Source organism: Psittacula echo (assembly GCF_963264785.1).
Source record: "Psittacula echo genome assembly, chromosome: 2".
Classification (NCBI taxonomy): domain Eukaryota; kingdom Metazoa; phylum Chordata; class Aves; order Psittaciformes; family Psittacidae; genus Psittacula; species Psittacula echo.
In genome coordinates this window covers 42054465-42071224 of record NC_137737.1, presented here as the reverse complement: position 1 = coordinate 42071224, position 16760 = coordinate 42054465, and the positions used below count along the sequence as shown (strand labels likewise).

The window sequence follows — 16760 nt, the reverse complement described above, 5'->3', positions numbered from 1 at the left end:
CTTTTCAGAGTTAATAATAAGATCTATTTCCTCAGCCTAGCTATGAAGTAATTTATGATTCTAGGATCACATTTTCCTCTGTGATATTTTCATCTCCCTGTTATAGTTTGAAAGCTAAAGCTAGAGAAACTGACTGACTGGCAATGTAAGAAAAGTAAAAATGGAAGATTTGTCACCGTACTGATGTAGCTGTGCTGATATAAATAGAGACTTGATAGATACTAAATGATCACTCAGAGTCTACTTCTGGATTAAGCTCTTTGAGACATTTTGTGAATCTGACGACTTTCTGCGTGGATACTAGTTACGGTGCTAATTCAGATTTGGAGTCAGCACTGTGGTTCCTACAGAAAAAAGTAATTATTCTGAATACACAGAGATGGTTTTAGATACATCATGGATTTTTGATGATGCTCTGTGGATTGACATGATGACTACAGTGCAGAGAGCAGTATGCAGCCAAGCACACAGCTACACTTCGTTCTGTTTGCTAACAGCTTCTAAACAGGAAAAGTGCTCCCACTGTTTCCCTTCTCCACCCTTCAAAAATCTCAAGTGATTTTAATTCTGGTCTTTTCAACTTCTTGAGAACCATGGACCGGACTATATTACAAGAGTTTGCTCAGGGTCCGGACAGCAGTGAGAAACAATTAAGGAGCTGGACAGAACCATCTGTGGATTGCCAGCTGGACAGCAGGATGCTTATTTAAAATATGTATATATAATCTCCGGTCCTGGTCAGGTTCATCCACAAAGTAGCCATTAACATCAGAAATTTATGAGGAACTCAAACTCTTCAGAAACCACTACAGGTTCTTAACTGTATATACATACACCTCACGAAATCCATGGAAGCACTTAGATGTAGGTAAGCACCTGAGAAAATGCAGCAGGCCTTGAGTTGTAACATCCTGTTAAACATGGCAAATGTGACCTTGGTTGTCAAGAACCAGCATATGGACTGACTTTTTCTCCAGCTACTGGATGTAAGCTCTTTACAGTTCTTTGGATACCAATATTCATACCTGCTGCCAATGTGAGGGATAACCAGGCCAGTCACCTCTTTTCAGAGATTACTTAAGAGTAGCATAGTAAAAAAACCCACCACAACCCAAAACATCACTGTTTTGAGCCCACAAACCAGACACAACCTTTCATTTCCCAGAAGACCTTTCCCATTTATTACAAATACCTTGCTCTTCTTTCCCTTTCAGAGAGAGCTCACTTGTCCAGCCTCTATGCTCAAAATAACCATTTAAGGGAAAAAAAAAAATCAAAAAAAAAATCACACACTCTTACGATAGATGAAGTATAGAAAATGGTTTTATTTAACACCTTCAAGGAGACAACAAAACCAAGCTCCCCACACACTGAACAGCGGTCTCAGGACTTCGGCCTGGCCCCATCACAGAGGGACTGCCGTCTCCACCGCCAGGCGAACCCTCACGAAGCCAGGTGCGGGTCAGAGCTGGCGAGACAAGCACTGAATTCTGCCTTAGGGCGGAACACCAGATTACTCCTATGTGACCCACCCCCCGAAAGCGCGGATAGGGCGCGGGGGGGCAGAAAACGCCGACGCCTCCGCCTCAGGCGTGCTGGCGGGCGGCGGACGGAGGCCGGTGGCAGGGTGCGGGCCCGGCGGGGCTCTGCGCTCCTGGGCCGAAGGGCGGGTGCCCTGGAAGGCAGCCGGGAGTCAGTTCCTGTCCTCGCGGAGTCGTATGAGGAGGTGGGTGGATTTTTGGAGGGAACAGCAACCGCCAGCTTGGAGGCGGGGGAACGGGATGGGCTCCCCACCCGCAGAGGCAGCGGGAACCGATAGAGTCGGGAACGCTTCATCGCCGCCGCGAGGCTGAGGGGCCGGAGACCCCCGGGCTGCCGAGTAAGACTGGGGCAGCTTGAGGGCCGGTGAGACAGTGCCGCCCGCCGCGGGGTAGCGCTGCCGGCCCGGGCTCAGCGGGCTGAGGGGAGGGAGAGGGGTTGCCGCCCCTGGCTCCTGTCAGGGCGGGGACCACCGCGAGGCGCTCGGGCGGGCACGGGGCCTTCCCGTGGCGGTGGTGTAACGGGACGGGGGAAGACGCGACCCGTGTTCGGGTGCTGGGGCCGCGGACGACAAGAGGTGCCGCACTGGCCCGGCGAGAGATCGAGGCCACTGGCGCGGAGGAGGTTCCGCGGCTCAAATCCCCGCGCCTTCAGCTGGGCGCTGGCTGAAGCTCCTCAGCGCGCACACTGTTCCACCTCGCACCGAGCCCGGAAAGGGGCTGGAGCACAGCGAGCTGCCGCCGCCTGCGGCGGTGGGCGAGGCCCGTGCGCAGGTAGCCGGGGGAGCGCGGCGGGCGCAGCTGGCTCGGCGCGATGGCCCCCAGCGCCGAGACGCCCTAATTGGTGGCGGCGGAGCTGGCAGAGGGGGGCAGGGTAGGGCCGGCCCGGAGCGGCCGCCTGCTGCCGCGGTCGAGGCGAAACGGCGCGTCTGTGCGGAGAGAGGCGGGAGGCCCGAGGGAGGGGTGGCGGGGGGGGCGTGGGGCGCGGTGGTCTGATCGCGAACGGCTCCGGCTACGTAGACGGGGGGAGGGAGTCGCCTGCGAGAGGGGTAGACTCGTGTGAGAGACAAAAGCCCAGCTCTGCCGAGTGAGGGTTTCGGCCCCGCTGCTGCCGGGAGGGCTCTTTTGTTGCCGTTTTCCAACCGGCGTTTGTGCGTTCCCGCCGCCCCCCGCCCGGGCACACCACTGGTTACGGCCAGGACGAGGCCCGTGAACGGGCGGCGGCTTCCGCCCGGCCCGGTGAGCGAGCGGCCCCTTGGCTGCCTGCTCCGTACTCCACCAGTTGATCAAAGTTCGGCTAGGCCAAGGTGAGGAGAGACCGGCTTGCTGTCCTCGATAGTCACGGCTCCTCTCCCTCTCTTCCTCTGCGGCCCGGGACAGCGCTCCCCTCCCGCCGCTTCCTCTGGCGGCACGAAAGCCTATGTGTAGCAAAGTAGGAGAGAGCGGGCGTCTCCCGCTTTTCCCCGCCTGCCCTCTCCTCCCCGCGGCTCGGGCTCTGGATAGGAGGAGCCGGAGGAAGAGGAAGATGACGAGCGGGTGCAATTAGCCTAACAAGGGACTGGTGCCGGAGGAGGCGGCAGCGTCCCTGCGCCGAGGACTGACACATCTGCTCTCTCTCTTCTCCAGCCATGAAGGCAGAAGCCGGGGAGCGCAGCTGAAGCCCAGGGTCGTCCCGGCGCGCTTCCCTATGGCAGCTGCGTGAAGGGGCCGAGCCCCCCTCCCCCGGCGGCGGGGCTGGGCTCGTCGCCCCGGGTGTGCGCGAGCGGCTCTGGTTCTCCCCTCCTCTCCCTTCCCTTCCCCGATGTGGGCTCCAGAGGATTTGCGCCTCCTTTGTAACCGGGAATGAAATAATGGCGACCCGGTGGGCAGCGGGGCCACCCGGCGGAGATGGAGACAACGAGCCCCCCCCGGGCGGTGGCAACGGAGGCCAGGTATGAGCGGCGGGGGCGGGCGGTGCGCGGGCTGCGCGTACGCGGCGGGCAGGGCCGGGCTGGGCGGCCGCCTCCCGCCGCGGGGAACGGCTTGGCTGGAGCGGGCTTAATGGCCGCCCCCTCTCTCCCTCCCTTTTTCCCTCCCGCTCTTCCTGCCCGCCCGCCTTGGAGTTGCTGGGAGTTGGACGCTGGGAGCGGTGCGGGCGTGCGGCTTCCCGGCCGAGGGGGACCGGCTGCTGCCCCGCCTGAGGGCTCTCCTCGCAGTCGGGGCGTCGCTCCCGGGCCGGGGGAAATGTGTGTGTGGGGACGTCTCCGCTGCCTTGCGGCCCGGGCGGCGGCTCCGCTTCCCGCCCTGCGGAACGGCCAGCGTCCTCGCCCTCGGGGCGGCGGTTTCCGTGGGGTGACCCCCCATTTCCCCAGTCCGGCGGTCAGATCGCGGCGTGTCGCCCCACGCTCAGCCCCTCTGCGGCCTCAGGACGCCTGTCCGCCCCATCTCTGCCCTGTTCCCGGGGGACGGTACTGGGGTACGGCTTCGTCGTCCCCGTCCCGCACCTCTTCATCCCACTCAAACTATGCTGCTTTTTAGTGGAAATACGGGCCTAGCCTCTGCCTCCTTGTAGGTAGTACTTGTCACCACCTTGTCTGCACGTAGCGGCTCGTATTAAACGTGTTTCTGTTAATAGCATTTGTTGCTGGAACAGTCGTCTGTGTGCTTAGTTTGAAAACTTCATAGTATGCCCTATGGTGGCACCACTGCATGTTTGGACTCGCCACACAGAGTTTTTAACACAGAGCTGTGCCTGCCGCTTCCTTCTGTGCTCTCTATTAATAGTAATAAATGTCTGCGAAACAACTATAATTTCAGATCTAACAAAATATGTGTAACAGCTTTAGTGGACTTGTTCTAAGATCTGTCCTAAGCTTTATTTGCAAAGACAAACTTGCTTTTGTATTATCAGAGTTAGGGCATGTTTTGTCAAAGAAAGCTGCCTTAAATCTTTGTAGGGCTGTGAAATGGATGCCTTTTATATGGATGCCCTGCTTTTGTTTGCTGAAACTGATACGTAGTAGAATATTTTTTTTCAGTTCTGTAGGTTTAAAAATCAAAGTGTGGGTTGTTTTTGGTTTGTTGTGGGGTGGGTTGGTTGGTTGTTTTGTTTTTTTTGAGGACATCAGGTTTTAGTTTAGTGCTGTCCTCAATTCACCCTTTTGCCTTGGTTTGAAAATGGCACATATGGTTTTGTAAGATACAGTCTCTTAAAGCAGGTAGGTTAGGTGGGGACAATATGTGAATCTTAATATCATCTGCTTTCTTATTTAACTTTTAAGACTGTGGTCAGTTATGATTCTTAGTTTGTATGTAGATTTAAGCATGCATTATTCTTGTTGATGTCCTTTTTAAAAACGTGACTGAAAGCAAGGCCGTTTTGGAAGAACCTATCCTTTAATACTGTTCAAATAATGTGGGAAGAGGGGGGAAACTACATGTCTAAGTGTAAAAATTAAAACCTGATTTTTTAATTCTGTCATATTGAGACTGCTGGTCTTTTGGCACTGGCACTTGTCATAATCCACGTATCCCTACTGTGGTAAGCCCTAACACGGCCTGTGGTGCTTTTGGAGATCGTTATGTTAAAGCTGTCTAATTGGGGACTACTAATAGGTGTGGAATTGCAAAATGGGCTGCTCTGCCTGTTGTTTTGCCTGATACTTACATGCTGCAGTTACATTTTAACTGCTAGAAAACATGCACTTACACTGATGATTACCTTAATTGAAGCAGGCCTGACATAATCTTTGCCTGAACGTAGATACCCCTCATGAATGCCTGATCAAGGTTGCAGTGCTATCTCAGTAACTTCAGTATGCGTATTGCTGTGTAGCTTAAAGTTCAACGTACTTTCTTTTAACTTTTTTCATAGATTGGTGTAAAATGCAAAGAGAGAGTGAGAGTTCGTGATGTGGGATCTGCTGTCTCAGTTCAGTTGGTGGGACAGTTACTGTGTACAGTGTTTGTGCTATATGTGTGAACAAATCCGTTTAACTGAAGTCTTTCTTGTATTGAACAGTAAGAACTGCTCTTCTCTTGGGGAAAACAAAACAAAACCAGAAAACACCTTTAATGAGACACAATTACTATATAAAAGGAATTTGAAATTTGCAAAAAGTCACTGGAGTTGCAGGCTTTTATAGTGTGCTCATACTGACATGCAAGGTATTACCAGTTTTGGGGAATGATATATGGTTTTGGGACACTGTATCCCATATGGTGCTTGTTTGATAATTCAGTATGAACTCATCTATGTTTAATGTTTAGCTGTAGACCTATATGCACAGCAGGGTGTCACAAGGAAGACTCCAGGCATAGCTGGTGCTCATCTCTGGCAAGGGAGTTGCAACAGACATTAGGATTTTCAGCCAGTTAAAGCTTTTGGAAATGTACAATTCAAAATATAATCATCAGGATTTGATCAAATACTAAAAAACTTGCCCTCTGGCTTTAAGATCAGTTGTCAGTCAAAGGGAATTTCTGACTGAGAAGTTAGTGCTTCTCTGTGTCTCTGCATACAGAGGTAGGAGAACCAAGGACAGGAGATTTGGCTACCTTAGGTAACACATATGGTGGTTGATAATGGTTTGGTGTTTTTTTTTTTTTTTTTTTTTTTTTTTTTTTTTTTTTTTTTTTTTTGAATGCCTATCTACTCTGATATTATGTTCCATTTGGTCATGCCTTGCCATGATTTCTGTTTTTATTTTCAGTTCACGTTTTCTGTTCTCCCTTTGACACTGTACCTGGTGGTCTTCCTCACTTCAGAGCCCCTTCACTTAAATGAGCATTGAGAACAAAGATTGTGCATTCAGGCTTGCAGGCTCCCGTCTGAACATACAGCGCCTGTTCAAAGGGACAGATCACGTATTCTGAGCTCCTGGGGGAGCTGGCAGAGAGGGCCAGAGACTCTTAGGGCTGTTTGCCATTCTGTTTGAAATCTGACACACATTTGCAAATGGGTGCAAGAATTGCTGAGCTTATGTTCATAAGGACAGATAAGTGAGAGAGTGTGCTTTCTGGCTTTTAGATTAATAGGCATATACTATCTCTGTTTCGTCAGGTTGTAGCAGTGTTTTTCTGGAGTGATTAAGCCCTGCTGTGGTACAGGCAGTACTGCTTCAGTCACAACGTCCCATCTACAGGCTTGTCCAGATTTGAGGCTGGAACTGGCTTCGTCTTTAGTGCACTTTTAATCTCCCTTCCTCTGCCTAGAAAGGCACAACAAAAAGTGCTTTTTTTGTTTGTTTTTCTATTCCCACTATTTTGTGTTTACTTTAAAAGAATTGTGAAGCTTGTCTGTGGTATAGTTTGCTGTTAATCTGTATTAAAATCGCATTCAAAATGTTAAACGTAGGATGAAAAATATTAACCTCAGCATGTGTGGTTTTAGAAGTAAAACTTTTACTGTAAACAATAGCTTCCTTAGTTTATGAATACTAGAAGTATTTTATAAAATAATTTTTTTAAAAGTGTTTGATATTTTTCTGTTGGATCTCATCAGAACACACATACATTTAGGTATTTGTTGCAAGTTTCTAATACCTTACTGCAAATTTGCATTAAGAGTGTGGGCTTTGGGGTTTTGGTTTTGTGGGATTTTTTTTTTTTTTTTTTGGGTTAACAGCTGAGTTGTTAGAACAGTTGACTGTCTTTAGAGATTCCTGAGAGTTTCTGTGTTTGGCAATAATTAGGAAATACATTTCCAAAGATTTCTGTAAAAGAAAAGTCAGAGGTTATTTTGTATTTGCATTGTAACCACAAGTACTTGATTTCAGAAGAGGGGAGGAAAAAAAGGTTATCGCTCATACACCTTACCAGGGAGAGCACAACTGCATAAACTGAAGAGAAGCCTGTGGTAGAAGGGTCAGGAACCAGAGAAGGGCAACGATGACACTAAAAATAGAAAATGATAGGTACTCTTGCTAACAATAATTAATAGATCACATACTATTTTAACAACCCGGTTGGGATGACATTGGTAAACTTGAAGGGGTGACTCCCAGGTGCTGTGTCTGTCTACTACAGGGACACAGGCACTGAAGGGCTGTATTTTGATCCTTTATTTAAATACCATCTTTATGTAAATATGCCTGTATACATGTAAACTGTTGTGGAACTCTGTGGTTCGATATCAGTACTTTTCTTGTGCCTAATGTTTAAAGACAGTACTGTTTAACCATAATGTTAAATCCAAGTTGGAGAAATGGATTTGTAAGATTCTAGGTCAAACAATACACAATACCAGCACTAGTCATTAGAATTGTATATTCCTTACGGTGATGAAGAATTCTGCACAAACCTTTCATCAAGGGAGAATAAAATTCACCATAAATACCAACGTTACCAGGAGTTGTGGTTATAGCTATTCAGAATGCTTGGGTCAAATCCTGCTTAATCACATGAGCATAACACTGACTTCTGCTCTCATTTATGTCAGGGTAAGCCTAAGATAATTTGAAACAACATAGACCTCTTCCATGAGGTAATGCTAAGTATTTGATTAAGTGACAATGTAAAGCAGCAAATAATTCCTTCAAGAAAAGGAAGGGATCTGCCTTCAAATGTAGCTGCACATGGTGGGTTTTAAAGCGACTTTTTGCTTCCCAAAAATGCACCTTTGTTGATGGTACCACTCTGATAATTGTCTGAGAGGAAAAAAAAAAAACCCAAACCAAACCCTAAACCAGACCATCAGTTTTTGCAAGAGAATCATGATGGACAGAGGAATATCTTGAACTGGGTCAGTACAAAGTAATTGCAGTTACTGCATGCAATATATGCATTATAAGAGTGACCTTTTTTTTTTTTTTAACAGGTTTAACAAACATAGAATCGTAGATCAAGTTACATCAAGGCACTGGGTTAACTTTTCCTTGTATAAGCTATTTTTAATAGTTTTCATTCTGATACTTCAGATGTATTATTTCTAGTCTGTTGTATTTACTTGCTTACAGAAGAAAACCCAATTGAGAGAATAGTTGAAGAAGGGAAAGTATTTAATCTTGTGCACTGTATGTATTTGTGATCTTGTCTCTCTCGTGATCTTGTCCCTCTTGAATGTATGAAAACATCTTTGTGTAGATGGATGACCAAATTGTAGCTCAGCAGAGCAGTATGGGCTCTGAAAAGAGTAGACGCTGGTCTTTTATTTTTAATAATAGTCTTGTGAATACATAACATCTGTTGCTGTGTATATGGTGATTAGAATATAAATGTGTGCAACCTGTGAACCTTATTAAAAGAAAACCTCTGTATCTCCTCCTAAGAAATTGAGACTAACATGTCAGGAATATGTACTGATGCTTTGTAACTGGAATATTTTTTTTTTTTTAATCTGATAACAACTGGAAGAAAAATGAATGTTTTCTAGCATTGGGTTGTGTGTTAGTCTTTCTTGCAGTTGTTTGTGTATTAAATTGCATAGGATAGGAAGCAGTTATAAAAAAGTTAGGAAATGATGTTAAATGAAAACAGATTTATTTCCTGTTGTTAACAGGGGTCATTGTTTTTAAAAAGCATGAGTTAGCCCTAGTATAAATGGAGACGCTTTTAAATTGGTGTTGAAACAGTCTGAATTGACAGCAGTCCAAAAGTCAGTCTGATGAGCTGTTAGGTATAACTCCGTGGTTGTAGAAGACGTCAGAGCCTATGATCTCATCAGATCCTTGAATTTAGGGCCTTGCTACAGAGGAAGTGTTTGTCTGCCTCCCATAGTAGATAATATACGTATAAGTACTAAATAATACGTTGTGCTGAGCATAGGAGGTAAACAGTGGATGAGAATTATGCTGTTGGGTCAGATTGGTGGATGAAAAGGGATGATCACATCAGCTTTGCCTGTTTGTTATACAGAGCGTAGATTAATGTAAATGCTGTACAAGTACAAATGCTGTACTTCTGTCCAAGTCCTTCTTAAGCCTTGTCATTTTTAATATTTTTGTGCAGACACTTCCATGGTACTTTTTTCCCCATCACCTAGTAGTAGGTACCTACTGTAGAAGTACAACTGATGGGTGGGAACAGCGATGCCAACCATGCTGTGACTGTGTTCGTATCAGAGGCTCACTGCGTCTTGTAAACCTGAAAGTGCCTAGTCTTACAGTTGCTAGGTGGGATAAGCTGTTTTATGTATGCATAATAAAGTATGTAAAGATTATTTAGTAGGAAGGCTTCCTCTGTTGTGTTTTCTGTTCCCTTTCTAAGAGGTTGAAATGCATTCTTGCTTTTTTCCAGTTACATGGGAATTCTGGCTACTCCCTGAATTGTTGTTTACCATCTTTTGTTAGTAATGGTGAAACGATTTTCTGAATTTTCTTAATGTTCTATTGTTGCTGATTTGAAGAGAATCTTCATGGAGATGATGCTAGAGTTTAGAGATTGGATCATTTGGTAAAAGGAAAGTAAAATCTAGGCACATATAGCTGTATGCTTTGTTCTCTGAATCTCTTTATATGGGGCGCTAGAACTACTGCATCTTTCTAAATTGGTATATCCTGTTGCTATTTTGTATCTTGTCAATGAATTGTGTTCAGCAGGAAATGTTGCTACTTTTTGTTTTCTATTCTCAATTTTTGCATTGAAAAGTTGTAGTTTAGAAAGTATGTATGAGTAAAGAAGCACTAGGAGCTGTTGTTGCAAGCTCTGAACAGCATGATGCTTGAGAGAGCCTGATGCAAATCATGTTAATAAATATTGGTCATGAGAGGTTGTGTGTGGGCATTCTGGAAAATGACAAATATCTGCCTAGATTTTGACTCTGGCTTGAGCATACACCTTTGGGAGTTAAGATAGTAGGCCTATTTTTGTTCTAAATTTCTTTATTTCCATTTGCCAGCAGCTGCTGCTTTGCTGAGAGTGAATGAGGTGCCTCCTTGGAGGACATGGCTAATTACAGATTGGCTGTTGGTGGAGGGGTGCACTTTGAGATAGACATTTTCTTTTATCTGTGTGTCATTTGCATAATGTGTTAGGACACACAGTATGGACTGCATTAAGCACTAGCAAATACTCTGTAGGGAATAATCTTGCCCTGGTATCGCTGAGCTGGCTGGATGAAATAATGTCCATTATTTTAAATTTTGAGGTTTATTCTTTTTTGTTTGATTGGTTTTCTTGGAGGCCCAGGGAGAAGAAATCAAATGGAAAGATATAAATTTTATTGAGGAGAGAGGTTTTAAACACTTCTGAGTAGCAGTTGCAGTTTGTACAAATCAGTTGAGAAGGAGAAACCTGAGCCTGTTTCTGAAGTGATTTTTTTTCTTTTATTAACTAATAGAAAGGGTACTGTGGCATTCTATTTATATCTGTGTATATTTCTTTGTATACTTTAATGGAGTACTGTTTCTTATAGAAACTTAATTACAAATGACCCACTCTTTAAAAGGCTGTATTTTATTTTCTTCTATTTTAATTTTTCGTCTAAGTATATGAGCGTTTTATGTTAAAAAGTTGATAAAAATATGAATGAATACTCCTATAGTAAAAAAAAAAAAGCTACAGAAAAATTAAAGCTTCATAAACTCCTTTAGTTTTGAACACATAGGTCTTCCCCACTTGAAGCATTTTCTTTTTATTCTGAGGGCAGAAGAGGCTAAAATAAAAATATGTTCTTGTGCTGCCATTTAACACTGAGGTAAATAGTTGTCTTGGGTAGGACCTGCTCTGACCGTGGGATGAACTAGAAAAGAATTTTTAAGTTCTCAGAAATCCCTTCGCAATCATTTGGCTTATGACAAATAAATGTTGCCTACCCAGTGATATGTTCATGGTATTAAGGTGAACTTCTAAATTTTGGGAACTAAAACTGAGCTAAATCTACAACTTGTTGCATTTTTGTATTGAAAAATTTTACATGGTGAGGCATTGTTCCAATGCTAGTTTATGGAGCTAAAGTCATGCGGATTTTAAAGCCATAAGGTGGTTCCAGTTATTTTTGAGGAAAACACAACATTTTAACTTGTCCAAGGTCTGCTCTGTTGTAATGGAATGTGGAAGTGGTTGATTTCCTAAGAAACTTGAGTGATACTTAAATATAATTATTTAATTGAAGTCTGTTAAACACTTTAGATGTGTTTAAAGTCATATGTCCTGAGTTTTATAATGTTTTAAAGGGCTAGAGTTCAGCTGCTGCTGGCGGGGGTATGCAAAACTGCAGGAATTGAGAACCAGAATGTTTTGTTGTTGTTTTGTGCAGCAAAAGCAGCAGTAGATAAAGTATGTGCACCTCAAGCAGGTGGCACTTACTACCTGTAGGTTCTGACCAGTTTTTCAAAGATAAGAATCTGGTTAAGGTTATCTCCAAAAGGAATGCTGCAGTTTTTGTGTAACAAGCTGCCCTGTTGCAGCTCATGTTTGTTATTGTTGCTGTGCTTCTCAGCTCTCCAGTTTTGATGCAACTTGAATAGGGAGCCTGTGACTCTGGTGAAAAGTATTCCCATGTGTAGCCACAAACATTTCTTATTCATCAATGGCTGTAAAATCTGACTTGTTCCTTCTTGCATGCATTTTTAAATTTTATTATCCTCAATCACCATGGTAAAAGGTGAGTAAGTAAACTTTGCCCGGAGTAATCAATTTTCATGGCAATTTTACAGGCCTTCTGCTGCATTCTGTGTACTTACACCATTTTCATATGGGTCTGTTTGAATACAGTCTCCCATTTTCTATTCACTTCAGTTACTTTTTTTTTTTTTTTTCTAAATTATGTTTGAAAAGTTGTTTTGGAGCTGTTCCTTAAGGAAGAAGAAATGGCTTGTGTATTGCTCTTATGGTATTAAAGTAAGCCATCTTGCCAGATTAGCATTAATATGAATGTTCAAAGAGTGAAACAAGTTTATATGAATAGTCTTCAATGTTTCTTGCAATCTGTGCATCTGAATCGAGATGCAGGAGTAATTGAGTAGCCATGAATGGTTTAGCAAGCTGGTGTACTGATGCTCATGTCATGGAGGTAATCTTACAAGCTCGTTAATTGCATCTCTTGTTAGCATATTTATTTTTTTTTCCTTACTAAAAGTAGTATTACTGCTTTTGACAAATACTGTGTACCTGACCAGAATGGTCCTTGTAGCCCTCTTTGCAGAACAAAGGATTTTTCTGCATGCAAGTGTTGCAAAATGTGACATTGTATAATGGATGCAGGCCAATACTGGTAGCATTTCATAGTCCGTACCCTTTAGGTGTTGTTTGTCATGTTGTTTTTGTAGATGGTTTTGAGTAATTTTCTCTGTTTGCACTGTGACTGAGAATATGATTCAACTCTGTATCTAAATAGGTCTGATAGCTTTCGGCTGTTCTCATGAGTTAAATGGCAATGGAGAGGTAATGTGCTTATTTTTCTTTCTTTGTACAGAATTCTTGCTTGCTTATTCAGGCTATGTGAAGATGAATTGTCTGTGAAGAAATGCAGAAGGACCTTGTGATGTTCAGTGCTAACTGATTAAAAAAATAAAATCAAACAATGTGCATAAATGTCTAGTAAATGTCACATACAAAATACTGAGAGCTAATGATTAACTAGGAGCTCATGGGTGAGGTCTTAAGAGTTGTGATAGGTAAGTCTTAAGAATTAAACTGCAGTTTAATGCTCAGTGTTGGTCAAAAAAGCAAATTTGTCATCCATTTCCTAATAATTTTGAACAGTCAGTGTTCTCTGTCATGCCTCAGTGTATAAATCCATAGTGCACTTGGAGCTGATGTATCTAGGTCTAATTCTGTCCTTTCATTTTTCCCTAACTCAGAAACAGTAAAGCAGAGCCTGAAAAGTCTCAGAAAAGGTGACTGTGGTAATTCAATATATGGATTTGTTTCTGTACCAAAACCAAGTAAGGAATCTAGGAACTGACAATTTGGGAAAGAGGAGACTGTAGATGGAGCGATAATTTTGAGATGGAGTATCTTTCTCCATCTCTCTAACTTCTGCAGGTAGCTTTTTACTATCTACTCTAAGAACTGGGGGGTATCAGATGTGCATGGTGGATTGAGAAAAGGCAAAAGGAGATAGCCCTTTGCATGAAAGTTAATTAAGCTTGTTACTCTGCACCGTAGTACTTTGGAAGCTAGAAGTGTGTATGTAAGCTGAAGGATAACCTAGATTTATTTTTTGAGGAGGAATACAGAGTTAAATACCCTTGTAGTGGCATGAATTACGAATTTGTGAATAATTGAAGCTAGGAGGATAGTCTAGTAATGCTTGCTTTTGTGCTTTTTCCTAAGTATCTGCAACTAGGCATTATGTCCCTGTTAAAAGATGAGCTAGGTGGATGTTTGATCTGATCTACAGGTGTTTGTATGAGTTAGTACCGATTCCATGATAGTTCATCAGGATTCCTCCTGCTTTCAGGAAGTTCTATATTAGACCTGTTGGAAGAAGACAGCTGTTCGTGATCAAGACCAGGAAGTGCAGTTTTTCAAATGATCAGGGACTTGGACCTATTTTTGCTTCAAAAGTTTCAGGCTAGCTATCAAACTTAGGCTTTGGTTTTGCTCACCTTTGTAGAAGTTGCTATTCTGGCTGTATCACATAGGTCTCATGTTCTCCAGTTTTGATAAGTTAAAATGAAATGCAGTTACCTGCTTCTGCATTCATCTCATCCCCTCCTCCATCCCCCTTACCAGTTGAAGGAGAAGGGAAGGTGATTGTGTGGCTTGGGCACAGAACTTACATAGGCTCTTGTAGTTCTCATTTCCTTTCTACTTGCTTGCAATTAGGCAAGTACTTTTTTTGTCTGAATTGTTTTCTGCATTACTTCTTTTAGTGGACTGGATTATATTGCAGGACTTTAATTCCAAGTCTAGCAAATACAGCAGCAGCAAACCCAGTAAATCCCTAAGAACCAGTGGAAAACTTACTTCTCCTGTGGTGAATGATGCTACTGGGCATTTTGTTTGCTCTGAAATGTTTGCTCCTTTTCCACTCCAGTTCTGTGGCAGCAGTTTAAGGAAAGGAAGTGGCACTTGGAGGGACTATATTGCAAGTTAGGTAGCTTCAAAGACTGCTGCCTGAGGATTGGAGGATGGCAAATGTCACGCCAGGCTTCAAAAAGGGCAAGAAGGAGGACAGGGGTAATTACAGACCGGTCAGCCTTACCTCCATCCCTGGAAAGGTGATGGAACAACTTATTCTTGACACCATCTCTAGACATATCAAGGATGAGGGGGTCATTAAGAGTAGCCAACGTAGTTTTACCAAGGGGAAGTCATGTTTGACCAACCTTATAGCCTTCTATGAGGAAGTAACTAGGTGGATGGATGATGGTAGAGCGGTAGATGTGGTTTTTCTTGATTTCAGTAAGGCATTTGATACTGTCTCCCACAGCATCCTCATAGATAAGCTAAGGAAGTGTGGGCTTGATGATCAGGTAGTGAGGTGGATCAAGAACTGGTTGAAAGAAAGAAGGCAGAGAGTTGTGGTCAATGGGGCAGAATCTAGCTGGAGGTCTGTGACTAGTGGAGTCCCTCAGGGGTCGGTGCTGGGATCAGTGCTGTTTAATATTTTCATCAACGACCTGGATGAGGGAGCTGAGTGTACCCTCAGCAAGTTCACTGATGACACTAAACTGAGAGGAGTGGCTGACACACCAGAAGGCTGTGTTGCCATTCAGCGAGACCTGGACAGGCTGGAGAGTTGAGCGGGGAGAAACTTGATGAAATTCAACAAGGGCAAGTGTAGAGTCTTGCATCTGGGGAGGAATAACCCCATGTACCAGTACAGGTTGGGGGTTGACCTGCTGGAAAGTAGTGAAGGGGAAAAGGACCTGGGGGTCCTGGTGGATAGGAGGATGACCATGAGCCAGCAATGTGCCCTTGTGGCCAAGAAGGCCAATGGCATCCTAGGATGCATTAGAAAGGGTGTGGTCAGTAGGTCAAGAGAGGTTCTCCTCTCCCTCTACTCTGCCTTGGTGAGCTGCATCTGGAATATTGTGTCCAGTTCCGGGCCCCTCAGTTCAAGAAGGACAGGGAATTGCTTGAAAGAGTCCAGCGCAGAGCCACAAAGATGATTAAGGGAGTGGAACATCTCCCTTATGAGGAGAGGCTGAGGGAGCTGGGTCTCTTTAGCTTGGAGGAGACTGAGGGGTGACCTCATCAAAGTTTACAAATATGTAAAGGGTGAGTGTCAGGATGATGGAGCTAGGGTTTTTCTCAGTGATGTCCAGTGATGGGGCAAGGGGCAGTGGGTGTAAACTGGAGCATAGGAGGTTCCATGTGAACATCAGGAAAAACTTTACTGTGAGAGTGACAGAGCACTGGAACAGGTTGCCCAGGGGGGCTGTGGAGTCTCCTACGTTGGAGATATTCAAGGCCTGGCTGGACAAGTTCCTGTGTGATGTACTCTAGGTTACCCTGCTCTTGCAGGGGGGTTGGACTAGATGATCTTTTGAGGTCCCTTCCAACCCTTGGGATTCTGTGATTCTGTGAATGGGATTGAGTGGTGTATGGATAGGGAAAGCACTGGAGGGGAAAGCTCTACCTGGCAAAAAGGAACTTCTTCCCTTTGTCAATCCTGAAATCAGTTATCAAGATGGTTAAACAAAACAAACAAACAAAAAAGGTAAACTTTTACCTAAAGAACTGTGAAATGAGGTGGCCACAAAATAATTTTGCTGAGTTGGGGTTTTTTGTCATTTATGGGTAGGCAGACACCTAGGTAGGCAACCCACACCCCCTAAACCTATTTTTAAAACTAGATCTGAAACATTAAAAGGCATCTGTGGCTAAGATGGTTTCTGCTCTTGTAATCAGTGATTCATGACTGAGAAACTAAATTCTTTGAGGTGAGTAGAGACATTGGTAATATTAGACAGCTACTCGGCAAGGCGTGTTCAGAGAAAACAGTTCTCGCTGGTGAGTTTGTATGTAGAGAATCATTTTTTCCTTATTTCATTTAAACTGGGGAGTTGTACAACTCATGGAAAAATCTTGCATTCAGTTTAAGGCTTACTATTTAGAATTCAGTGATGCCTGTTTTTCACACTATGTGGTGTGAGTTTGTTTGGAAAAAGATCCCCCCCAAGTCTATCAACATGTTGACCTTTATGCATTCTATGGCCAGCTGTCAGTATTAAATTATGAATGATGCAACATTGGTCAGTGATGTAATGGTTGTCTGTAGGCTTCCCTGCAGCTTGCAATGGGAACCCGAAGTTTGGAAATAGAATTTCATCTGTGTATTATGTTTTGTGTCTGCTTTTAGGGAGGTGAAGCACAAACACCGCAATCATCTCTGTCTCATTTTGGATAGCA

General features: G+C 44.0%; 1 protein-coding gene across 1 annotated transcript in view; it reads left to right on the top strand.

Moving 5' to 3' along the window:
* Positions 1-3388: 3388 nt before the first annotated feature.
* Positions 3389-16760, top strand: part of ARHGAP21 (Rho GTPase activating protein 21) — a gene marked incomplete at both ends in the record, with an annotated part of 110581 nt that continues 97209 nt past the window's right edge. The window contains one exon of the mRNA XM_080610278.1: positions 3389-3469. Coding sequence (XP_080466404.1) covers positions 3389-3469 — 81 coding nt within the window. The remainder of the gene's footprint in view (positions 3470-16760) is intronic.